At 39.5% G+C, this 25,479-nt stretch overlaps 2 protein-coding genes across 5 annotated transcripts in view; both read right to left on the bottom strand.

Annotated features, from left to right (window-relative positions):
- Positions 1-6,271: 6,271 nt before the first annotated feature.
- Positions 6,272-7,048, bottom strand: LOC113227209 (histidine-rich glycoprotein-like). The gene has a single exon (XM_026460102.1). The coding sequence runs from the start codon at positions 7,046-7,048 to the stop codon at positions 6,272-6,274; it is 777 nt and encodes a 258-aa protein (XP_026315887.1).
- An 855-nt stretch (positions 7,049-7,903) lies between these two features.
- Positions 7,904-25,479, bottom strand: part of LOC113226817 (E3 ubiquitin-protein ligase Ufd4) — a 46,077-nt gene continuing 28,501 nt past the window's right edge. The window contains exons 22-46 of one of the 4 annotated variants that reach the window (XM_026459583.1): positions 24,998-25,217; positions 24,544-24,843; positions 23,869-24,066; positions 23,363-23,583; positions 20,944-21,151; positions 20,577-20,715; positions 19,582-19,751; positions 19,033-19,188; positions 18,519-18,623; positions 18,317-18,432; positions 18,034-18,169; positions 17,468-17,593; positions 16,879-17,089; positions 16,385-16,634; positions 15,852-15,931; positions 15,503-15,692; positions 14,795-14,935; positions 13,859-13,982; positions 13,421-13,619; positions 12,160-12,284; positions 11,848-11,963; positions 10,764-10,977; positions 10,352-10,593; positions 10,043-10,187; positions 7,904-9,798 (exon numbers count right to left, since the gene is read on the bottom strand). In XM_026459583.1, the coding sequence (XP_026315368.1) occupies positions 9,661-9,798; positions 10,043-10,187; positions 10,352-10,593; positions 10,764-10,977; positions 11,848-11,963; positions 12,160-12,284; positions 13,421-13,619; positions 13,859-13,982; positions 14,795-14,935; positions 15,503-15,692; positions 15,852-15,931; positions 16,385-16,634; positions 16,879-17,089; positions 17,468-17,593; positions 18,034-18,169; positions 18,317-18,432; positions 18,519-18,623; positions 19,033-19,188; positions 19,582-19,751; positions 20,577-20,715; positions 20,944-21,151; positions 23,363-23,583; positions 23,869-24,066; positions 24,544-24,843; positions 24,998-25,217 (4,270 nt within the window). In that variant the 3' untranslated portion in view covers positions 7,904-9,660. The remainder of the gene's footprint in view (positions 9,799-10,042; positions 10,188-10,351; positions 10,594-10,763; positions 10,978-11,847; positions 11,964-12,159; positions 12,285-13,420; positions 13,620-13,858; positions 13,983-14,794; positions 14,936-15,502; positions 15,693-15,851; positions 15,932-16,384; positions 16,635-16,878; positions 17,090-17,467; positions 17,594-18,033; positions 18,170-18,316; positions 18,433-18,518; positions 18,624-19,032; positions 19,189-19,581; positions 19,752-20,576; positions 20,716-20,943; positions 21,152-23,362; positions 23,584-23,868; positions 24,067-24,543; positions 24,844-24,997; positions 25,218-25,479) is intronic. The other 3 variants (XM_026459585.1, XM_026459584.1, XM_026459586.1) reach the window with 3 other exon arrangements.

Here is a 25,479-nt window from a genome sequence, read left to right as displayed (position 1 = left end):
CCTAGGTACTTATAAGGTTGCATAGCGTCATCGCGGCTGTAACGTTACAAAGAACAAGTGCTGTTTATTTCAAACTGCTGTTTTTTATTCCGTGTTCACATATCCCATAAATTGTTTTTTTTATAACTCGGTACTAGTCAAATCTCATAATCTGTTTTATTATATTAGATACAATTACAATGATAGGAAACTTGGCTGTTACCATCTCTGCGACTGTACTGAATTATCATTCCTTTTTTATTTGAGAACTGATGTTTGCAGCTACTTTTTTAGCTTTGTTTTAAGCATTCGAACTTCCATTGCTAATAGTAAAAGTTAAAACGTAATTAGACCAAGGATTCTATTTAACAAATGAACGAATTTAATTATTCCATTTTGAGATTAAAGAAAAAGGAAAAAATAAAACGGTCGAGGCTGAACAGATTATTGCTTAGTATACTAACGAACAGCCACTGTAATGTGAGCCGTGACCTTTGACTAAATTACAAGTAGTCCGGCTATAAAATAAAATGGAATTGTTGAATTTTTATCATTTATTATTCTTTACTTTTTGTTAATTTTTTATTTAAAAAAAAGTGCGCATTTGACCTCTACCTCCACCTCCACCTGATGAAAAGTGACGATGAGGTCGACCATGGAGCATGCACACCTAAATAATGCCTATTCACTCTCGCATTGAAAAGGCCCAAGTTATAGATACCGTTTCAGGGAATAATTCACAACATATCCATCCAAGACGCCGTGTCATTCCTTTTTTAATATGAGTAACTAACACCCATAATAATGACGTCCTAAGCAGATGGAAAGAACATTTTCAAAGTGTATTTGTAAAGATGAAGACAGTATTAGAATTAGCATAAGCGTATAGAATATCGGAAGTTGGGAAGAAAAGGAGATAAACACAAATGAAATTTGATAGCAGTACAGGTAGCTGGTTGTAATGGAATATCCGTAGAAAGCTGTACTGAGCGACTTAATGGTCAGTATACTGCGCCCTCCCTTAATAATGCGCTGGAGGAAAGGCATGGTACCAACACGTTAGTGCAAAGCCGTCTTGAAGCTATGTAAAAAGAAAAATGGTCTCAGCAATACATTAAAATTTTCCGTGGTATCGGCCTCCTTAGTATCAAATGCAAGTTGTGAGCAAAGGTTTTGAATGTGAAGGTTTGAATGTACAAGCGAGATTCAAGTAAGGACACATCAGCATCAAGTATTTTCTCTAAGGTGCATAACTAAAATAATTCTGACAAAAAACCAAACCGTCTCTAGAAAACTTAGAAACGTCTGACGGGGTAATGAGGAATTAGCTAAGAACTACATTGTCGATGTATGGGGTGATGAACAGTCGTCTTAATCAAATTCCTTAACAAAGATTGCTCTGCTTGTGTTAAAACAAATGGGGTATACACCGAACGTTTTGGCATTCTTAGGGATGTTAGGGTCGTGGGTTCGAATCTGGGTTTTCACCTCTATATTTTCGGAATTTATGTGCGAAATTTTAATTTCAAATTTACTATGAGCTTTTCGGCGAAGAAAATTATCCTAAGGAAACGTGTACACGTCTGCAAAGCATTTTAATGATGTGTATAAAGTTCTGAATCCACATTGGACCCGCTTGGGAATTACAGCCCTAGCCCTCTCATTGTGGGAAGAGGCCTTGAGTCTGAAACTAGGAACATGTAGGCTTACTGTTATTATATTATTAAGGGCGGCTGTTTAATCTATACATCAACAAATCAAACAATCGTTTGTTAAATCTTATATGAGGTAATTGTCGACTAATTCCTACTGACTTATTCATTACTGACTTATTCACTGATTGATGACTTATTCATATATATATATGTATAGTTACGATTGAAAGGAAATGAATGAAAACAAATTAAATGTGGTGAAGGTGAGAGGTTAAAACAAGTTAAACAATTTGTGTATCTATTAGTGGGACACAGAACAGAAGTGATGACATGTCTACTCACTCATCTGATACGATTAATATAATAGTCTTTGTGATTTAGAAAATACCTAGGATCAGGATAGAACAGAAAGGTATTACATTATTATATATACATTATATTACATTACATTATGTATGTTTATCATAGATTAGGATTAGAAAGGGTTTTTCATTAAGAGCGCTCGAACTTTGAAATGGAATAAAACAACCTGTTTAAGTGATATTGCCACAATTTTTATTTTATTTTAAAGAACATTTTGATGACATTATGTATGGAATATAATTTCAGCCAAATGGCCACCGCGACTCCGCTGAAGGTGGTGTATCCTGGTGGACCAATTTTGGACGACATTTTCGCATAAATGGGGCTCAATCTCATAAAGAGTTATGTTGGCCTTCAGGGCAGCAATTGTCTGTGGTTTGTCAGCATAGACTCGAGATTTTACGTAGCCCCACAGAAAGTAATTGAGCGGTGTTAGATCACAAGATCTCGGTGGCCAGTTAATGTCACCACCACGCGAGATAACAAAGCCCTCGAACTTCTCATCCAATAAATTTAATGTTTCCCGTGCAGTATGGCAAGTGGCGCCGTCCTGCTGGAACCACATGTTCGTGAGATCCATACCATTGATTCTAGGCCACGAATAATTTTTAATCATCGTCCGATATCGGTCGCCATTGACAGCGAACGCGACTCCTTGCGCATCTTCAAAGAAATAAGGGCCAATGATACCGCCGGACCAAAATACACACCAAACAGTGACTTTTTCGGAGTGTAAAGGCACCTGATGGACTTCCCGTGGATTGTCCTCGCTCCAAATCCGGCAATTTTGTTTATTAACAAAACCACTGAGCCAAAAATGAGCCTCATCACTAAAGATGATTTTCTTCCCGAAAGCAGGGTCAACCGCGAAATGGTCCTTTGGGCCTTACCCAATCCGCCAATTCACGGCGCTGTCTGGTCGTTGGGTTTTAGCTCTTGAGTCAATTGAATTTTATATGGATGAAAACCCAAGTCTGGACGCAAAATTCGCCAAGTTGATGTCGCGAAAAGACCCAGCTCTTGCGCACGACGCGGAATGGACTGTCTGGGGTTTTCTCGCACAGTATCTCGAACGGCAACAATATTTTCCGACGATCTTGCGTTTTTTTGACGTACAGACACTGCTTCATCCAAAACCGACCCGGTTGTCTCAAATTATTAATTAAACGACGGATTGTGGACTCTGCAGGACGACCATGAATACCATAAATTGGACGCAACGCACGGAACGTTAAGCGAACAGAGCACTGATTTTGAAAATAAATTTTAACAATTTCTACGCGTTGTTGAAGCGTGTAGCGCTCCATGGTGAAATGTCACGATTATATATGTTTTCCCGCCAAATTTGACAGCTATCGCTTTTCCAAGATGGCCGGTATCAACTTTCAAAGTTGGAGCGTCCCTATTGAAAAACCCTTTAGATTCTTACCAGCAGTAGAGCTCCTTGTGAAGTTTGTCCAGAGAAGTACTCCCGCATTACCTAGTGACGATGCGACCTGTTTCAACGTCATTTTTATCACCCTAATGTAAAACTCCTTGTGAAAGAGTTCGTCCAGTGAAGTACTGCCACCTTACTTATTTCTGCCGCCAAGCATTAATGTCAGCATTACTGTGTTCCGGTTTTGAAGGGTAAGGGTGCTGGTGAAATTACAGGCACATGGGACTTGTCAACTTATATCTTAAGGTGACTGGCGCAGTGGCAGTACCCTCAGATTTTTGTGATTTAAAGCACTGAGTGGCACTGAAACTGTTATGATCAGGCATGTAGCTTACCCTCAGGTGCACGACTTGTTTTTCCCGTCACTTGATATTATAAAAAAACCCTTTTCTCTGGTTTCTGGCCACCTCTATAAGTCTATTTACGTAGGGAAGTGTTTTTATATGATTTAACTGTCTCCGTGGCTGAACGGTTACTGCCAAGCAGAGGCCCTGGGTTCGATTCCTCTGCCGGGAGAAATATTTATATGACTTATTTCTCTCGTGAGTTTGGGTGTAATTTGTGGTTGGCTATGTGTGTGTTCATGGCACCCGCGATACAGCGTTTCCCTAGTAGGCTATGAGTGTGTGCGCGCTATTATTGCGCGTTATTATATTATTGTACCTGTGTTTATATCGTTATTTTGTTTTGTTACTGCCTTTACTTTACTTTTCCTGTACTTTACTTACTCCTGTTTTACAATAAATGATGTGGACCGAGGCTTTCATTAAATTACTTTTACCGCCAAGCAATAATGTGAGTATTACTGCGTTTCGGTTTTGAAGGGTAAAGGTGCTGGTAAAATTCAACATGGGCCTTGTCAACTTATGTCTCAGTGCGGCGGGCGCAGCGGCAGTGCCCCTCAGATCTTTGTGATTTAAAGCTCTGAGTAGTATTGCATCTGTTATGGACAGGTGTGTCACTTAACACCAGGCGCGCGACTTGTTCGTCCTGTCACTTGGTATCATAAAAAAGATAATTGTCGTACGAGAGTAATATGCGAAAAAGAATTCACGTAGCAGAAATTAATGCTGAAAACGTTAATTACTTCCATCCTTTGTTTTGAAAATTTTAGCTCAACGAATTAATTGTATAATACGAAGTGACTACTACGGAGAAATCAATACAGTATATCAATTTCAGTCGCCTGAACAATGTACTCGTAGATAAATTTTATTTATCATATTATGGTCCATGGGCTATACTAATGACTCTATCCTCGACGTATTATAATGAGGAAAAACTACGCCAGTGCTGTTCTGAAAACGATACTGTGCTCGCTAGGACTAGCGAAACTAGAAGATTCATTTACGAACCGCATAAAATTAAAATTATTTTACGATGAAAATAGGAAAAGAAGTGAGGTTTCATCTCCTAAAGCAGACAAACTTCCTATACAATTACCCTTTTCCATTAAAAGTCAATGAGCACGCGTTCTCACTTTTATCAATTGTCGCTGACGCAGATGCGTCATTGCACTAAGAATACGAAATCTCGAGTACAAAGTAGTACATCGCTTTAGGTACAACTTACAATGATAGCTGTAAGTTGGAAACAAATAAATAAATAAGTAAAGTATCCTTATGAACTAGGTATGTAAACAAAGGTGACCAATTTAAAAAAGTATTACTTATCTCGAACACAAGTAGTGTATGTGTATGCTAGTAAACTTTTTTGAATATTTGTGGTTTCTACTCCAGTTTTTTGCCTTTTATACTAATATATTTTATAATAATAGGCAATAAACTGAAGTAGACATTTTTAGGTTACAAAACTTAGCGAACGTATCTTTTATCTCAAATACAAAATAGCATGCGACTGTATTACCTGCCTGCCTACTGCAAATAAGAGGCAATAAATAAAATAGACACTTTTAGATTGCCAAATTCAGAAAAATATCTTTCATCTTTAGAACAAAAAATATCTCTAATCTCGAGTACAAAGTAATCTGCATTACCCGCCTACTTCAAATTAAAAGCAAAAAATTAAGTAGAAACTTTTAGGTTACCAAATTTAGAAAAGTATCACTTATTATTCCAAAGTAATAAGCACCTGTACGACCTGCCTACTGCAAATAAAAGGCAAAAAATTAAGATTAGTAAATGATATTATGAAACGAAATAGCCCAACTTTAAGCAAAGCCCGAAAAACCACCCCTTTCTAAAGTTATAGGCAATTTCGATTAATCTTAATATGCTGAGTGTACTACTCTACCAAAGCAATAGGCACCTTTTTAGTGTCAACCCTACTTGGGAGCATATATTATTTAGTTGTGTGGTTATAATACCTTATCTAGAATTTTCTCGCGTCAATAGTTCTACGGATATCGGCGTATCAAGATTCTATTGAGAAACGTTATCAGTTTCAGTTGGACTACAAGTGTCTGTAGGAAACCGTCGATTGCAACCACAACTAATTTTGCTGCCCACTTAAATGTAGGCCAATCTCGGGCACCGCTCTACTTTCTCAACACTTATCGGGCCAGGAACATTGCCAACGAACGTTCGCCAGCAATTTTATGTAACTTTGTTGTCGAAACAAAACGTGCAGTTCAATTGATAAGTTTGTTTTTGTCAATACATATAAGAACCGTTTGCACCGAGTTCGCGTTAGTACTAAGTGGTACTAATACTAAGTTATGGACACCATAATAATTTAAATTTTAACTTTAATTACCGAAACATCACAGTCAACAAATTAATATAGCTAAACTTACATCTTAATTACAGATTAAGCTTAATTAGATAAACCTAACTGGCATTATTCGACATAAATCTTTGGGATTACATAACACATTTTAGTGTCCCTTCTTGTGGCCCCAGTGTTTGTGCGCCTCATGGCCACCCTTCTTGCCATGATCATGATGATGGTGATGATGTTCGTGATGGCCACCTTCATCATGGTGGCCTTTGTGATCATGATGATGTCCTCCCTTCTCATGATGACCCTTTTTGCCATGCTCATGATGATGATGACCACCATGCTTGTGTCCCTTGTGGAACCCACCGCCTTTCTTGTGCCCATGTTCCCCATGGTGACCACCATGATGCTCCTCATGGCCACCCTCGTGATGATTGTCATGGAAATGTTTCTCTTTCTTAAATTCATCGTGCTTATGAACACCGTGGTGACCCTTAGTGGAGTGCCCCTTGTGATAATGACCTTTCTCGTGATGACCATGGCCTTTATGGCCCTTTTCTCCGTGGTGGTGTTCGTGGTGGTGCCCATCATCGTGATGGTGATGCTTCTTATTACCACCATGTTCATCATGATGACCCTTGTGCCCTTCATGATGGTGATGGCCCTTTTTACCGTGCTCATGATGGTGATGTCCCTTGTAGCCCTTGTGTCCCTTTTCTCCGTGATCATCGTGATGATGACCGTGGTGTTCACTACCGCCGCCCTTATCCCATTTACCCCCACCACCACCACCACCACCTCCACCTCCACCTCCACCTCCATGTTTAGTAGCAGCTGTTTCCAAGTCCGCGTCGCGCCTATTCCGAGAGACATCCCGACAGGTGACATACGCTAGCGCTGCTAGCGCAACGAAACATAGTAATAAAGACCTCATCCTGCCACAAAATCTGAGCCTGACTGATGACCGTGCTCAACGTTGACAAGTTTATATACTAAATCAAAGTTTTGTTTGTATTGTGGGTATGAAATTGTGTAAATACCAAGGTTGCACTGTGTGCCCCGGTCGTGCAGCGAGTGTGTTGCGCAGTGCACCGCCGGGCCCGGTGTCTCAATCAACTCAATAAGATACAAAAACTCGGTGACAACTAGAGCGATTATTTCCAAACACCCAGTATTTTCCAACATAAAAACTGTGAGAGCCTTATTCCCTGTAAGGCTCCATTTATATTGCGGCGGAACGGAATGGAAGCGAATTTTTGTAACGATATTGTACATAGCATAATCAACTTTATGGCCGATTGTGTAACGTACAAACTAGATATTAGCCAAAATCGCGAGAATTCCGCCGATTTTGGCTCCGTACAAAAATTCGCTTCCATTCCGTTCGGCCGGAATGTATATTGAACCTAACGAAGATTTACTTCTACTCGGCCAGTATGCGCAACAATTCTCGATAGAGCAAACATGCGAAGCCAGCCAAACTACAGGAGATAAACTCAATGTTTTCGGGTGGCTTTAGGAATCAATCACGAGAGCCAATCGCATATTCCAAAATATATTAGAACACATCAGTCAGATTCGACTTTCGAAAGATCATTTCTTCAACTTCGTAGGCTCTATGACAAAGCATTGTTCAAATAGGAAAAAAGCGTATGCAAAATAGCGATGCTTACGTTTATGTTCAAGAAATAAGACTTGGGAACTAACAGGTTACAGTAGTACAATAAATAAAACAAACGTATAAATTTTTGCTTAGTTTATTTATGCAATCCTCAACAAGTATTGGAGCACTACAAGATGATATATGTTAATAATTTTAATCTAAATTCCTATTCAATTTAAACTATATATCTTTTAATTCGTACAATATTTTTATATAATATTATAAATCACAATACCAACTTTTAGTTGACAAAATTATTTAACTAAAGGAACATAGCTAAATATAATTCATACAATTCTAAAGTGTCTCACACCCTGACATTTTTGTTTCACTTTGATTTCAGTCCTAAACAATGCGATGCTCATACAGAGTTAGTTTATATATTACGGAGCCGAAACCTCATAACACGGCATTCTTATTAAAATTAACTTATGTTCTACTATTTTAGGGAACTCACACATTTTTTTTATTACTGGAAAGTACAATAAATCCATAGAACTCTCATATGAAGACATTTTCAGTGAACTTATGAAAGTCGAAAGCCAAAAGTTTTAATGATATGCATGCCGTGTTATGTAAAGTTTCGCGTTGATAACAAATACCTCTGTATAAACCGACAAGGACTACATCGAATGTATCAATAGTAAATAAATTATCTAATGACTTTGATTGTAAAGATTTGTATCGATGATTACTTCTTTGACCATTGCTAATAGTCCCTGTCAAAATATATTTAAATTTTCGGTATTTCTTTTATGTTACTCCCTGATCAGGAGCACATAAATAGTAACTGGCTTCCAAAAGATTTTTCTTTGCGGCTACCTAATAGACACAATCTACAAACGAAACAAACTCATAAAAAAGAAAAAGTTATAAAGTAGAAATAAGATCAAAAAGTTGTCGCTGTCAACAGAGTATAATAGATAGATATCCACCACACACGAGAAAGATACTTTGCTGCAATATTCATTTTCATACTTAATAACGCAAACATCGATAAAAATAAAGTATAGCGATATAAACAAATTCGGGGAAAAGAGTGAGAAAATCGGCAGCGCCTGTGACATAGAAGGGTCAATATCTTAGCGTTTGTCTAGAATTCGAAATTACTCCTGATTTAGTAATTAAAAATATTCCTTTCTGTTTGAATTTTTACACTTAAGTCCCGAATAATCCCAGAAACGGGAGATATTTTCCAACAAGTTCCGATGTAAATATAGACACGTTCATCACTTAAACGTGTATTTATTTGTTGTGCTAATTATAGTTTAGGATATCATTGTTACCGAACAAAACATCACAAAAATCTAATCTAGGTCAAAACACACTCGGCAACTAGAAGCCTCTTTTAGTTTAAACCTTAAAATTACTCAAAGCAAATGAAGATTCAATATATTCAGTACAATTTAAAAAACCTGAAACGTGAGAAGAATTCAATAATGTTTCAAATTTACAAAACAAACGTGTTCCTAAAAATGTATCATGAAATAACAATAAGTAAATAGAACATTCATAAAACGCACAAGAATGTTATAACTTCGTAACTACTAGCAAATACGAATTACACGATTTTGCGATTAAAAAGGTAGTTGGTTTTGAAAAATACAATCACTATATTTTCTTGGCTTGCGACTTTGTACAAGATTCAATAGAGATTAGAAGACACAAAATACCATAAGTTCATTAGATGCCATTCCTAATATTTACTATATAAAATGCTGATATAAAAAGCTGCAATACATTCCAAAGGCAAGTAAGATATTTCCAGGTCTACAATATATCGGCCATTAGTTTGTAATCAGCATTACTTTATACAATCCAGTACATCGAATCTTCTACAATTCCGATTGGTAAAATGAATTAAACATCACTAGCGCACATGTCTAGTTGAGATGGAAGCCACGCTCGTTGGTCGCGGCGAGAAGTCGCTCGCGAAGCACCTCCTTGCAAGTATATTCAGGAAGCTTCAAATAGTGAACGCAAGTATTCACTGATGGATACGACCCGTCGCCAGCCTCGACCTGTGTGGTTACACATTTGGCTTATTAATTTTCTGACGAAACCGAAACATTTATTCTGAAAAAATAATTGACAGAGCCTCTTAATTGCCGTAACTAAGATGATTTAGCTGGAACTCATACGGCAAGTAGCACGTTATCTGACTTGCTAGTCATCAATTTGTTTGATCAGGCAAGAGATCAACATAATCCTGGAGAGACGTCAGTAGTTGTTAAGGGGTTAGCAAGTAAGGGATATCCAGCTTACCTTCCGCACGACCGTGAGACGAGGATGCAAGTTGGCGAGGCCGCCAGGCGGCAAGCTGCTGCAGCCTGTGGCGAACTGCAGAAACGCTTTACGCTCGCGCCACGACATCTCCACCAATACGTCCACCAGGCGCAGGAAACCGGGGCTACAAATAACAATAAATGCTAGGTGCATACAGGGATACACTGTTATCGACAGTTTTATTTCCAAGTACTATGACGCTAAAAATATGTAGTACACTTTCAATCCAACACATTGCATTCCGTGGAGTTAGCTCTCCACATAAACTGGATTTGGATTGTTTTCTACCTGTCCCTAGTGTAGCCAAGCTTGGGCTCAGTGTACTGCAGGAGATGCTCCCTGGTCCAGGCAGGGCCGCGCTCGCCGCAGAGCAGCAGGCGCAGCTCGGTCGGCGAGAAAGCGCGCAGGCGCCGAGGCGGGAAGACGCAGGCGAAGCCGCGCCGGAACGCCGCGATCTGACGGCGGATGCCTTCACGCACGATCCAGCGCGCGCTCGCTTCTGCGTACGCGCGTGCGTTGTGCGGACCGACCTAGGCAATAACAAACAATTGTATCGTGAATATCGTTCATTTCCTTGTGCAAGGTTACAATGTTAAATCGCATCTATTACTCTCCATTGCCCGTGCACAATTTTATTACATAGTAATACTAATGAAACGAATACTAAAAATGTACATAACATATTATAATCCTTACGAACCTCAATGTGCTCTCCACTATCGCAGAGCGGCTGCACAGCAATGGCCGGATCAGCGTGTGACGCGACGTGCGTCATTGTCAATGACAGCTCTTCGAAGCTGGCGCACTCGACGCGCAGTGCCGCGATCATTGCATCGCGTTCTATTAGAGTTAGCAAATTGTCGCGAGTTATCGCGTCGTATTCTTCTGCCGCCGCTAGTAGACTTTCAAGGAATCTATAGAAATAATTAATATATAGTAATATATTTATATAGATACAAATTAAAGCAACCAATTGTGAATTAATGAAAATTGTGATACCATAACAGCTTCGATGGAAATAACGTGACCAAAATAGGGCACGCAAACTCAAAACTCAAATAATGTTTATTTCATTGATAAGTAAGCAAATTACACTTGAAATCGTCAAAATTTGCTCACCAATGAAATAAACGCTTGAAATCGTCACGAAAGAGTAGTACAGATTAATACCTCTAATGCATTCGTTAGGACTTGCCGAAAAGAATGAGTAGAAACTCTATGTCTACATATTACACATTGCACTAGATATGAATTTGTGACTTTGTGAAGGCAACTGTCAAGAACAGACAGTTTATTTTTATTCATCGTATTAATGTTACGTTTATCACTACTTTTCATAAAACAATTACTATTCTCCTTAACATAATTACTTTTTTTCATAAATGTACTGTGACGTTAGTGCATGAATGTCATAAATTTATTTGTCAAAAACACTCTGAGGCCCAGATTGTAAATTATCCGAACCGCACACTTTTGCAGAACAATGATTATATTCGGCGGCATTACCCCAAATGCATTGAGCTAAAATAAACCAATCTAGCGGTTTCGATCTGAAAGGTTCCGTATGTTTTTAACCACATACACCTACATATATATATTACCTATACAATCCTAAACCATTACATTAAATTCCATTCATTAAGATGCTAAAATCCTTCGACGTGCTTGGAAGAAATGTCCAAATGCCACGAGAATTTCTTTTTTCCATGACTTTGTTGAAAGCTGAATCTGACTTTCCATGTGTAGGCTTAAAACAATATGGTATGGTATGGTATGGTAGTTACCTATGTCGAATAGGATCAACTTCCTTGAGGTGTTCCGTAGTCAGTTCTTCACCGCACATTAGACGCAAAAATGGTTCCGACAACGGGAGATCAACTAAACGCCCATCTTGCAACACCTACGACAATAAATTACAATATATTGTGACAAATAACACAAACTGGAATTGTTTTCTCGGTCTTACAATTTTATTGTACAGGACATCACAATATCTACTGAACAATGATGAATAGAAGAACTGAGCAAGACCAGACGAATGTGGTTTCGTATTCGATTAACTTTTAAAAGAAGGAAGATCGAAAATAGTACCTTACCTTAGCTAAAAATACTCCTAAGAACCAGAAATATTTGCAAACTTTATCACAGATAGGAGAGTCTTGAGGGAGTGACGCCGGGAAGAGCCCACCTGCGCGCGTCACGTAGTAACCTGGAGGTTTCTCTGTAAATAAAGGGTAATTTTTTAAAGTTTAACTTATAGAATAAGCAGTTTCAAACGCTATATTAACAAGTGTGCTTCTAATTGAAGCACACTTGTACTCCTACCAAAAGTGAAATTTGCATGTAATTGTCGGTGCAGCATCACAGAGTCACCACCACATCAAACCAATCGCAAAAAGCTTTTGTCCTTATAGAAAAGACGTTTGAAAAGCGTCGACGATCCGAACGGAAGAGGCGAAACGCTCAAAGTCTTTTCCGCGCTCATTGCATGGACGTAAGCTTTTTCTGACCGACTCTAGCCGACTCCACTTTAATAAAATAGTGACTGCCCAATATGAATGTCCATACAGCAAGTCTCTTCCATGGGCTATAAAAATAGTTGTTGATGTATTTACATATAAAACAATACGTCATATGCTGTACAACATGCCATACAAAATAGTCAACCATTTAACAAGGTCGCTAGCTACAACCGTCCCTATAAACACAAGGTGGACGCACAGTAGGTAAATATCATTAGTTAGTGCCATGTTTATGGTTAACTTGAATTTATTACAGAATTCTAAATGCGAAAGAACATTAGGCTTGTAGGAATTGGGAAACGATTGCTACATGTTAGAAATTCACCTTTTTTCGTATCTAAATTGCGTATTTTATTATATAAAAGAATAAGTGCGCATTTCACTACTATCTCACGTGATGGAAAGTGACGATGAGATAATTATTTCTGCCGCCAAGCAGTAATGTGAGCATTATTGTGTTCCGAATTTGAAGGTTAAAGGTGCTAATGAAATTACAGGCACATAGGACTTGTGTCAGTGCAACGGGCCCAGTGGTAGTGGCCCTCAGATCTTGGTGGTGATTTAAAGCTCAGAGTTGCTGCATTGCAACCGTTATGAACAGACGTGTCGCTAGCCACCAGGTGCACGACTAGTTCGGCCATCACATGACATCATAATAAAAACATGCAGCCTGTACAGGTTCCATGGTCATGGCTGACTGGATAGTAAAGTCTTCAACCAAATATTACATAAGGGTCCGAAACGTCGGGTTTGTTTGAAAACAAATATACGCGATTTAGATCCAAAAAAAGTTTCATTTCTAAAATCTTATGTTTTATGTATTGTGATGTATTACCATCGGGCAACGCGAGATGGTGCGGCGCGAGATCGTCGTCAGGGTGTGGGGTGTCGTGCAGCCACATGGCGAGGTCTGCACGCTGCAGCTCGGCCGCCACCAGCGCATAGAACTCCAGCGTAGGCCCAAGCCCCGTACCTTCTTCGCCAGCGAACTCAACTTCTAATACAGATTTACGCCCCGCATGTACACGCATCACCTGACGAACCATAAAGTAATTATAATGGCGACTTGAAACCTCAGTAAACCACAGTAATATATTAGTTGAATGAAACAGAAATAGCACATTTAATTAAATAAAAAAAAATTAAAAACAAAAAAATAGATCGTTATTCATCCCTCTTAAATGTAAACGAAATATTCGATCACTATACGTTTGTCTGTGTGAGTTGGTAGCGCAAGTGTTAAGTTATATTTTTTTAAATAAGTGCATCGCACCTGCATTGCTGATTTTAGCAAGTCTGGCTGGCGTGGTATCCGCACTCGCTCGTGTCGAAGCCTGCCCATGCGGAATTCCGTAGCTTCCAACTCTGCACGCCTAGGCGACACTGTGTTGCCGGCCCTGTAAAGCATACATAAAATCAACTTAATGTTATGGCAGAACCATTGACTGTCACTTACACCAGAAAAACCCGCGCCCTTCGCTTCGTACCCTCAGTAATAAATAATGATGTTATTATGTTTGGCTGATACTGACAAAGGTATCAGCCAGACAGTATAGCATTTGGATTATGATCGAACAATGTACTACCTGATGAGAAAAGAAATATTGTTTTATTAGATAAGTAATTTTTTTAAACTGGTAGCTGTAAAGTTACCTAACTGGGTGACGAAATACTTTCATAAAGATGGCGCTACGGCTAAAAAGTTGTTGAAAATCAAATACAAAGATCCGACAAACAAGCACAGAAAATTTCGTGAGGTCCGCTGGTTCGTTCCGTGGCTTAGTTGGCATAACGTCTGGCACGGTTTGCTAGAAGACGTCGGTTCTAATCCGGCCGGATCGAAGGAATTTTTTCTAAGTTTTTTCGATCTTTGTATTAATAATTATAACAAACTGGTGGAGTAATTTCATAAAAAATAATTGAATATCATTTCAATGCAAATTTAATTTTTATAAGTTAATTTTGTACGTTTTACAAAAATTAACTTTTCCTTCTCCGTCACCTTACTATTAACAGTACAAACTAAAATTACAGACTACCCAAAATATAAAAAGTGCCTATTTTACCGTCAATACTCAAAACTAACGTCTCTGGGTTGCTAGCCATTTTTAATTCTTGAAATTGTCAGACGGCCGTGGCGGGAGTTACTCCCACGTTTACTACAGCGGTTGCTATAGGAATATTTTAAAAGGACCGTAGGTAAACTTACCTTTGTCTGTCCAACGCTCGATCGCGTTGCGCCTGAAGCCAAACAATAGTTCTAGATGTACCGAAAGCAGTGCACGCGAAGAACATCTGCCGAGTCTCGAGGGGGAACAGAAATGGACACCAATCGTTTAGCTGCTGACACCTGTGCACAAGTGTACGTTTTTAGTAAATTCATTATTTCAACTATCTTCTATTGTTTTATTCAAAATAGAATTGTGTCACTAGTAAGGCTACCACGATATGGCACGACTAGCGCGAGACCGACATAAAGTGCGAGATACTGCTAGAAAATATAATTATCTCGTGCTCCTATGTCCCGCCCTGTCGTGCTAGCACTAATGTCTTGACCTATTTGAACACACCTTGCGATACAGTACCGTTTCGGAAATTGTAAACTGATGAAATTTCGTAGTTATTGGAACTTTATAACTGTAAGTGATAGGCCAGTGTTTTTTTACTTTCTTTTTAATGGGTAAAGGTTCCGTCATGTCCACGCCGCCGCCCAAAAAAAAAACTAATGGGATGGAAAGGGTTTAGGCCATTATTCGCCACTCTGAGTCAATGTGGGTTGCGGACTTTACAAATGTCAAGGGTTGTCAATTTCCTAACATGCAAGTTTCATCACGCTGATTTTCTTTACCCTTAGCGAGATAACCAGGTATTTGAACTGTGCTACTACAGGTCTCAATTACGGAACAAAGAATTATACCATTGTGGTGTAGCTGCAGCTGCCAAAGCCAAAGGTTCCTGGAGTTGCTGATGCAGCTTGTTAGTGAGTTTCGTGGAAAGGAAGGCCTCGGCAGGCAGGTCGGGTGCTGCAGCTCGAATTCTCTTCAGCACGCGCACGCAACAAGTCGCCATTGCACCCTCGGGCCCTTCTGCGCCTACTATATTGCGTTCTAAACAGACGTAAGACGTTTAAGGCATGTATCACCAGATGACATCTTTTGGGTCCTAAATATGTCAAATTTCAGTTTAACAAGCATAGTACTTCCTCAATGACGTCACACGACTGTACACGTAGAAACAATTTCAACTTCTGAAGAGATTAAATTTACCTGGATCACAGGGTTCATCATCTTCACTATCACTGGAAGATGCAAAAGTCTCCATCCCCTCTATCTCCTTATATGTTAGTCTGAAAATAACATCGTTAGATTGTACATAGAATTCATTCATGTTCGTGAGCACTACCGAAAAAGAAAACTTGTTCAACTTTTAATACTTTTAACTTTTAATACATACTGCCTCCGTGGCCGAACTGCCACGCAGAGGTCCCAGATTCGATTCCCGGGCCAGGAGAAATATTTGTATGGCCTACATTTAATTTCTCTCGTTAGTTTGGGTGTAATTTGTGGTTGTCTATGTGTGTATCCATGGCACCCGCGACACTGGGTTTAGTGTGTGCGTTGGTATTATTATTATACTATATAACAAGGACGAAAATAAAAGCAAATATTTTAAATAAATTACGTGTTACAAAGCTTAGCAGCTTAGCTGCGTAGCTGTATACAGTCCACAACAGTATCTGTAGCGCTGAGCATTCTATGGCTTCCTCGACTAAACCATATATACATTTTTTTTAACTTACGTGTAAGTAGTATCTCTATGCGTGTCATGCGAAGGCAGTCGTGCGTTGAGAGCGAGCACAGCCCTGTAGAGCGTCCACGACGGCCTTTCTAACGGTAACGAGGCTCCTCCAGCACTTAACACCAGTCGCAAGGCCGGTAACCGACCAGGACCGGTGGTTGTTGAGCCCTCGTTGCTGCTGCTTGGAGCACTTGCTGTTGGTTCTGCCGCGTCTTCGTCGTCCGAATTATCGTTTAGGGGTATATCGAGATCTACAATGAAAATTTATCGTTAGATATAAAATTGTATGATGGTCAAGTAAACACTGCACATATGACGCGTTATATATAGTATGTAACAGGGCAAAATATGAACAGGAAAAATTAAAAATTTTAGATTCCTTGATTGGAAACACACTTGCACAGTTACGGGTACTTCATTATAGCAAATGACTACGAATGGTGATGGCCACATACCACATATATGTATATCTCCATAAGAATAAATGTGACTCACCAACAGTTTGATTAAGATTAGTGCGCCCAGGACGCGGGTCGAAGGCGGGAATGAGAGCAGAGAACTGCCGCTTCAGCACAAAATCATCATCCCAGGGTCTTCTCGCCCTCGGTCCACCTCCTGCAGCGCCAACACCTGCTCCCCGCACAGCCTCTAACGCCTCTTCCTCCATGAGTGACAGCAAGTTGCGCGACACCTGGTAAAACGAAGACTGATACTCTTCAATGCCAGACACGTTTTCAATTAGATTAGGTAGACTTACCTACCTGAAGGCAATTCCGTTCCAAAAGAATTACAAAAAATAACAAATTTTCTAAAATAAAATTCTTCTAGGAATGCGGATATTAAAATAAGAAGAAACTGAAAGGGAAAGGTTCGAAATTGGCACTAAACATAAAAACAAAAAAAAAACGATGAAGGGAAGTCAAAATACTAGCACTGCATTGCAAGAGAAGTTTCCTGTCTAGTTACTGTCCCGCCTACATATTTCTTCATACGCAAGGTATATACTTCGCGTACCGCATCCTCAAATTACCACAGACGCGTGACGGGACAAGTACTGAAACAAAAATAAAATGTCAATACTCACTACTTCTTGATAAGTGGGTTCGTTTTCCTTGTCACTGTCAAGCGCATCATCTGCTTCGTCGTCGTCTTCCAGTTCTGTTAGCAACGCTGGGGCTCGGCACGACTCCAGAAAATCCTCAAGGGACACCTGGAAATGTATATTCATTACACTCAAGTACTTACGTCGAACGGACACTGTTAGAAAATTTCGAATACAAGTTACTTGAGAAAGGACACGGAATTTTGGTTCCTATTTATACCTATGGAATGGGTTCAAAAAGGCTCGGTTTCTTCGAGAAAAGGATGTTCAGCCATGCTTGCTCGCTTAGCGGGGGCACTGGCCCTACCCCTAGATACGACAAATAATTTGTTTCTATTTTATAACATTCTAGTCTTATAATACAGTAACATGACAAACACGAATGTATTTCTGTAAAAAAAATATTGCAACATTAGGTACAAAACTTACAAACATACGAAAAAGCATTCTACTATCACACAAGCGTCATGGTAGTGATTGAAAAAACAAAGCAAAGCATGTTCAGACAGAGATATATATTTACACAACGTTTATTGAAGTTTTCGAACCTGTTCGCTTTCACTAGATGTGGAAGTCAGAGATAAAGTAAGAGCGTTTTGTGCGTTGGGCGCCAACGATGGGTAACTTTGGGCTGCCGAAAGAAGTCCGCCTGGGAAGTTGCTAGATAACGCCAGTCGAACCAAGCTAAAAAAAATTAAATTGTCACCTAAAAATCTGAGTCATGCCGTGGTTCACTCACACACAAATTGATAATAATTATATCACCTTATTTAGATATCAGCTATTCTGGCAAGAAAAACTGACAATATATTTACCACTAAACTATATTACCTCGGGAAGAGACTACTCGAATGATTATTCGATCGCGCAGCTCTCTGTTGATTGCTGCCGCGACCGGCACTGGAACCACGTCCCACGCCCAATGATTCTAATAATCGTGCGGCACCCTAATAAAACACCATTCTGTGTGAGAACGCGTCACTTGTCATGTTTAATATAGATCCAGAGGTCACGTTTCTAAAATAATTCTCACCTGTTGAGTAAGATCTGGCTCACTAGCGCTCATGTTGCCAGAACCGCTTTGGCCGTCTTTCTTGTGGTCGCCATATTGACCTTCGCCACTTTCGTTATCTTCACACTGTATCGACAAATTGAAAATGTAAATTCATATATACCTAAAGCCATTAGCATGGCCGTTTTATATACATAACCTTTGCTTATTAGGTATCGATAAAAGTAGTTACAAGCGAGACGCGGTTGCAAGGCGGACGGTGCAGATTAGTGTCATCAAAATTATTCATTCAAACCCGTCGCATTGTGCAATCGATCACCACAACCCGTATACTATAGCCGCAATTAGATGTGAATTTATTAAGTTACTATACAATTCGTACGAGATTTATATTAGTGTAGCCACGTCGAGGCGACAGGCGCTGGTTCGAGTCCAGTGGGATCGAGGGATTTTTTCCTTGTATTTGTTCGACCTTTGGAGCTGAATGAAGCTGAAAGCTGGATAGGTAGACGGCGAGAGTGGCGGCGCGCGGTACCTGCGTGTGGCTGCGGTTGGCCGCGTTGCGCAGCGAGTGCAGCAGCGAGGCGGGTAGCGCTAGCAGCTCGCTGGACAACAGCGCGTTGGCGCTGTTCCGCACCGCGTCGCCCTCGCAGCGCGCCGCCAAAGCGCCAAAGCCCCCGCTCGCACCCTCCTGCGCGCAGGATTACAACTTACCGCGCGCACACCCCTAACCTACACCACCTAACTCTTACCCCCTAACAAATCACGCTAACTGTGTGGCGGGTTTTTTCACTCGTTATTTTTTCGTCTCTTTTTAATATGTTCGAAATGCAACAGATTCAATTACCAAATTTTCACTTTTATTTCAATAATACAAGAAATAGATTACGTTTAGTTATTGCAAAAGCACACCTAGGTTAATTTATCGGTATCGTAATGAAGTTATTCTAAATGTTGTTCACTATTAAATTGTGATTCATCACATCACTCAGCAAATAAAAAAAACACTAATTGTATTATTCATTTAGTGATTAGATTCACTCGGCTAAACGCATGCTGGGTTGTTCAAAACGCGTAATCTCACCTCTTGGCCGTTTCCTTCCGGAACTGGTTCCTTAGCAGGATATGGTTTGGTGATATCAGTGATACTGGTGGGACCCATTTCCATGTTTGTAAATGAAGCATTGCCCAAATCCGACATGCAGTTATTGCCCTCCGCACCCAGAGTCAGAGATTCCACAATAGTGGCGAGATCTATGGAAGAAAATATACATCAATCGATGATCTTATATACGTAAAATAAACATCAATTATGCAAATCGTAATGGGAGTTTTTTCGTTTTATTTAAGATAGAAATGTAAACATCAATAAACTGACCAATCAGACATTGGTAATCAAATTATTCGATCAGTAAAATTTACAAATAAAATATTAAGGACATAGGAAATACTAAACTATTTTTTCGGATCTAAATCACAGGTAAAGTCCATCACCCGTAAAGGTTCCAAAACGTTGGTTTGTTTGATAAAACTTAATAGTTTCATTTCCTATGTGTAAAAATCGCAAGACCTAAGACTCGAAACTTAAGGACACTCATTGGTAATAAAATAACTAGTAATATTTTTTGCTTTAAAGCAGCATCGCGCTCAAAGTCGCAATCTACCTTGGTAAAAACCCGTTACTTGAGAGGCACATACTTATAAATAAATAAATAAATAACGCGCACACTCAACATAGCCCCGCACTAGGGAAACCCTGTGTCGCGGGTGCCATGGACACACACATAGACAACCACAAATTACACCCAAACTCACGAGAGAAATAATTGTAGGCCATACAACTATTTCTCCCGGCCCGGGAATCGAACCTGGGACCTCTGCGTGGCAGTCCGGCATGGTATCCGTTCGGCTACGGAGGCAGTTTATATTTATTTATTTATTTATTTATTTTCTATGTAATCATCTGATATACACGTACGACTTATTGACTAAATAAAATGTTACCCCTCACGATATTCGCGTAAACGCTACCTGTTCAGAGATCAAAATGACAATTACCCTAACACTTGAAACACATACCAGTATTAATGTGGTGCGTTGAGTTGTTAATGGCGGATAGGTCAGTGGCGTGCATGCGCGGGCGCGTCATGTTGCTCGCCATCTCTTCGCCCGATATGTTATCGGCTGAGGATGCTTGCTCCGTGGATGCTACTGATACCTATTTTAAGAAACATATATTGTAGCTACCTGTATTTTTACAATACTATTTTATTTATTTTGCAAGTAGTTTTAAACATACTCCATAAGTAGGTAATGATATCTAACAACATCATGTATCAAGACAACTTAAACTTGTAGGAAGGCCCAGCAGTCCGCTGTAATCATCCAGTAAATATTCGAATGTCGACATTACTTATTCTACGTACAAAATTCAAGAAAAAAATACCTGATGGTCAACGGCTGTCGCATCTGGAAGACTAGGTGTGGAATGGCTTTTGCGTCCCCCTCTAGCACCCTCGCCACCGGCGCCACTAGCAACAGTAGCACCACCGCTCGAGGCCCCCGTCGAGCCGGTCGACCCCCCGCTTACCACCTTTAGATCGAACTTGCCTTCAGCGCCCATGCGGTATGAATTACGACCTCCGTGGTCCCACCTGAGCATACCATAAAATGTTAACAAAAGCAGTCGCACAAAATTAAACATTTTCGACATATAAAAGGGGAAATAAAATACATCAAATTTGTCATAATTATCGTGCAAGTATGGTTTTTATGAATTTTGCTCCGCGTGTATATTCCTACCATATTAAATCTGGTGTGACGTCAGGACATCGCGCAAAGCTATGAAAATATCAATAAAAACCCTTCAATGCACATCAAACACAACACAACAAATCGTAACGCTTACAGAGCAAACCGCGTGGAAAGCTAAAATCGCAAGCACCGCGTTTTTAAAACAACGTATGTTTGTGGAGCTTGTTTTGTATCCAGATTTACAAACACCTAAACATCAAGCCCAAGTGTCGTAAATGCAGACGTATTCACGATGACATGACGACGCACTGATTAAATTAAGTGTATCAACAGTTATTATCTTATTAATTGTAATTGACAGTATGCTTCTGAATCGATCTGCAGATATAAAACGGATATATGCCAATAACGGATAACTGCCAATAGAAAATGGATTACCTTACGATTCAGCACGGGTTCAGAAAGACTGTTTTATTCAAATTGAGAATACGATCTAGAAGATTCGATTCGCCTTAATGTCGAATCGATTTGTTCCTAAATCGCATCGAAATGAATCGATATAAAAATCGCTAGATCGTATACACCTGAATCGATTTTCACACAAATCGAATCGTAATGTACATCCCTACTAATTTTAAGTATCTTTATGGCCCGACGTTGCTGACTTCAGACGTACTCTAAATTCCTTTAGTTAAGAAATGTTTTGAAGCAAATATCTAGTTTATATTTTTTTCTCATCTTTGTTTTACCTATAATGCGGCCACACCACATAGTTAGCTTAATAATATCTACAACCATAAATTTAGTATATAGGTACCCATAGATTGGCAATGCAAGTGAAAGAGCGTTAGTATACACGTATGTTAGAGCGAGATGAGTAGACGAGACCACTTCATTATACGCTATGAGCCTGTATGAACCTAGGGTCACTGATCACACACATCGCTGACAACGAAACAAATTTCGTTTATTTTTGACAAATAATTGGTTTTAAAATGTGAAATGGTGTTAAACGGACGTTTATTAGTCATGGTAACGTGTTCAGTGCCCGGATGTAACTCATCTAAAAAGGAAAACTCGCAGAATTGTACATTTCACATGTAAGTACTATTTAAAATTTTAGCTGTCTAAAAGTACTACCACAAAAGTTTTTTACATAATTATATCCGTAAAATTATACCCTTCAAGTGCATTAATAACCCAAATGTATACGAATTCAATTAAAAAATATAACCCCACTTTCATAGAGATTGACGCAATCGATAATGTTATCGAGATGTCATTAACTGAAAAAAAGAAAGGCAAAGGCGTGGCTTGCATACAGCCGAAATCATCTTCATACTGAATATTATTGAATCAGAAATTTCTGATTTTAGTACTTTATATTTAATTAATATAGTATAATAATAGTCTACATTAAAACGAAAATTTCTTTTAATAGCGTAGTTGAGGCACTCACTTTTTTATGTTAATTATTGTTGTTGATTCAGATTTCCTCAAAACATTGAAGTACGACAGAAATGGCTTATAATGCTAAAGAGAGAAGACTGGGTACCCAAAAAGTTTTCAAAAATATGCAGCAAACACTTTGAGGAAAAATGGAGTTGGAGTTGTCCTCATGCAGCCAATTGTCGCCATGCAGGCTAGTCTTTGGAATTTGTCCAGCTAGTCAGTTGCGGTCGTCAGCTTAGTTCGTAGCCACCATACTATCGCGCCGTAACTGATCATGGGTCTTATCACCGTTTTGTAGAGCCATAGTGTTATCTTGGGTGAAAATCCCCATTGTTAACTACCATCCTAAGGCACTGCCAGGTGATAGTAGCTCTACTGAGTAGTAGTCTTAATTTTGTATTCAATCATTAATTAATTAGTTAAATAACGTCTCGGCGTTTTGCGATAAGACATTTTGATGAATACGACGAAGTGAAATGCCGGTAGAATTTGTTAATCGATATTAAAGTTAAATCAGTGGATGGCGCAACACTATTTATCTTACACACATGCACATTATACGCATACAGATGTATTTTTGTCTTGGTCTCGTTTCCAATACTTCAGGGCTAATCTATGGATATATTAAATCTATGTCTACAACATACAACGAACCATACCTGACATCAACCCATCCGTTATGTAAATCCGATGTAACAGTGCCCATAGCAGGATGGGGCCCGTCCTGGTCGCGCCACTTCCAGTCAGGGCCACGCATAACACGTGCGCCGGCGCAGAGGCCGCGAGCTCCGCGCGACCAGCGCCGGCTCGTAGCCCGACCGACCACAGCCGCACCCGCGCTACCGCTCTGACGTGGCGGTGTTTCGATCACGCTTATCACCTGACAATACAAGTAACTCCTATGAAATCAGCCTTTTTTGTGGCTTTAGGATCCTACAATGCCAAAAACATAGGGAACGTTATATCTCTAGAAAGCGTGACTGGTTAATCTAAAGTATTATTGGATATTTAATAATACTATTGTTATAATAATGATTTATTTTAGAATGACAGGAATTGTGACCTTTTAAACATAGTAACGCTAAAACAAATTTATATTTAATCACACTAGATACTTCATTATATAGCATTGGCTTTTATAAATTATTATATTGTTAACACGTACCTTGCCATAGACTTCAAGACCAGAGAGAGACAAGTAATGACTCTGTCCACTGGCATTCTTTCCGTTCTGTTGTATACGCAGGTAGCGGTAGGGTGCGTCGGCGCGGATTCGCCATGTCGCTGTGCTACCCGGCTCCTGCAGGGCCTGCTCATCCACGTGGGCCAGAAGAGTACTCCATGCCACGCCATCCATTGACATCTGTATTAATTACATAAGTTTAAACATGTGTTCACCAAAATGGACGCTAAGGCTATAAATATTTACTGCGTAATCTTTATATAGTGATGTCAGATTGGATACTTTTGAGCGTTTCTCTAGAAAACGTGCCCACTTAGGCACGTCGCGTGGAATCTGCGCTTGACAAAGGGGAAGAACGGGCAACCAATATAAACCTAGAAAAGAATACTGTGGTGGCTGAAAAATCCGTGCTTAGCTTTTGGGAATATTCCGCACAGAGACACAACCTATTTGGCTTGCTGCAGCACACATAAGCCTTTGATCATTGGTTAGTTAGTTTATATATTTTTTTAAATTTCTTGTTGTATGTTTTTATTTCCACCTTTAATTTTAATTTTTGTGTGTTTCTCTTTTAATCCATTAACTGTATTATCTTTTTGTGTATGTGATGTAAGACAATAAGCATTTTACTATCTATCTATCTATGTGTATACTCACTTGGAACAGCCAATTCCTGAGCGCCGAACGTCCGTAACCACGAGCGTGACGTAACGTATAAGCAGAAGGCACAACCAGAAGACCCAAATCCAATGCAATAAAGGCCCTTCTATCATCATTTGTATGCACGTTAAGAGGTTCAGGGGACCTCGAAAGGGCATCTTCTGCACGTCCATACGGCAATTGTCGGCCGTCTGAAGACCACACGCTAACCAGGCCATGTGCACCCGGGTTAACCCATTCGCAAGTGCCGCCATTGCTCCCGATAAAGTACAAGATACCGCATTCGTCAAAATCGTGCTAAAACAAAAACATTCATTTATGAAATTCAATATTTCAGAAATGTCGTGTTCCATAAGAGGGCTGGCATACCTTATTATAGAAAATTTTCATCGAGACAACTCCGGATTTAAGCACATAAGAGAGACTAGCTGTGTGATAAAAGTTTACTTACATCGTACGTAAAAGTGATGGGAGCTTCGGCTTTGATTTTCTGCACAAAATGGAAAGTGGATCGTTCCATGTCGTACCACTGTCGAGCGACTGACTTAGCTAAGAATCTTTCTAGTTGTCGTATGGTTACTAGTGCTTCTACTTTAAGATTTCTACCCGCGTTATTGCTGTTATTGGAAGCCTCTTCGGAAGAATCCTCTGCCGCACGCTCTACACGCAATCTGTAAAAATTAATATATTGTATGGCATGTAGAGTGAATTTGATAAGGGATCAATTTCAGTTAATTTTATTTAGTAGTTATTTTGCAGACTTTTTTGAGTTTTTTTTTATTTATTTATTTACACATAAAAAATCATACAAAACATGTTTTAATGCAATGTAACATAAACTATGTCGTTTTCCTGTACATTGCTAATTTCGTCGGCGTTAGTCTGGCTGCGCTTGTATATGTTTGTGTGCGTGTGCGTGTGCGTGTGCGTGTG

The sequence above is a fragment of the Hyposmocoma kahamanoa genome, unplaced genomic scaffold (assembly GCF_003589595.1).
Source record: "Hyposmocoma kahamanoa isolate Upper Pololo Valley unplaced genomic scaffold, ASM358959v1 202, whole genome shotgun sequence".
In the NCBI taxonomy this organism is placed as follows: domain Eukaryota; kingdom Metazoa; phylum Arthropoda; class Insecta; order Lepidoptera; family Cosmopterigidae; genus Hyposmocoma; species Hyposmocoma kahamanoa.
Note: the sequence above shows the minus strand (reverse complement) of the source record. Positions and strands in the feature narration are given on the sequence as shown.

What these genes read in the sequence shown, in the direction of transcription:
- LOC113227209 (XM_026460102.1), bottom strand. Translation starts at nt 7,048, where the DNA reads ATGAGGTCTTTATTACTATGTTTCGTTGCGCTAGCAGCGCTAGCGTAT.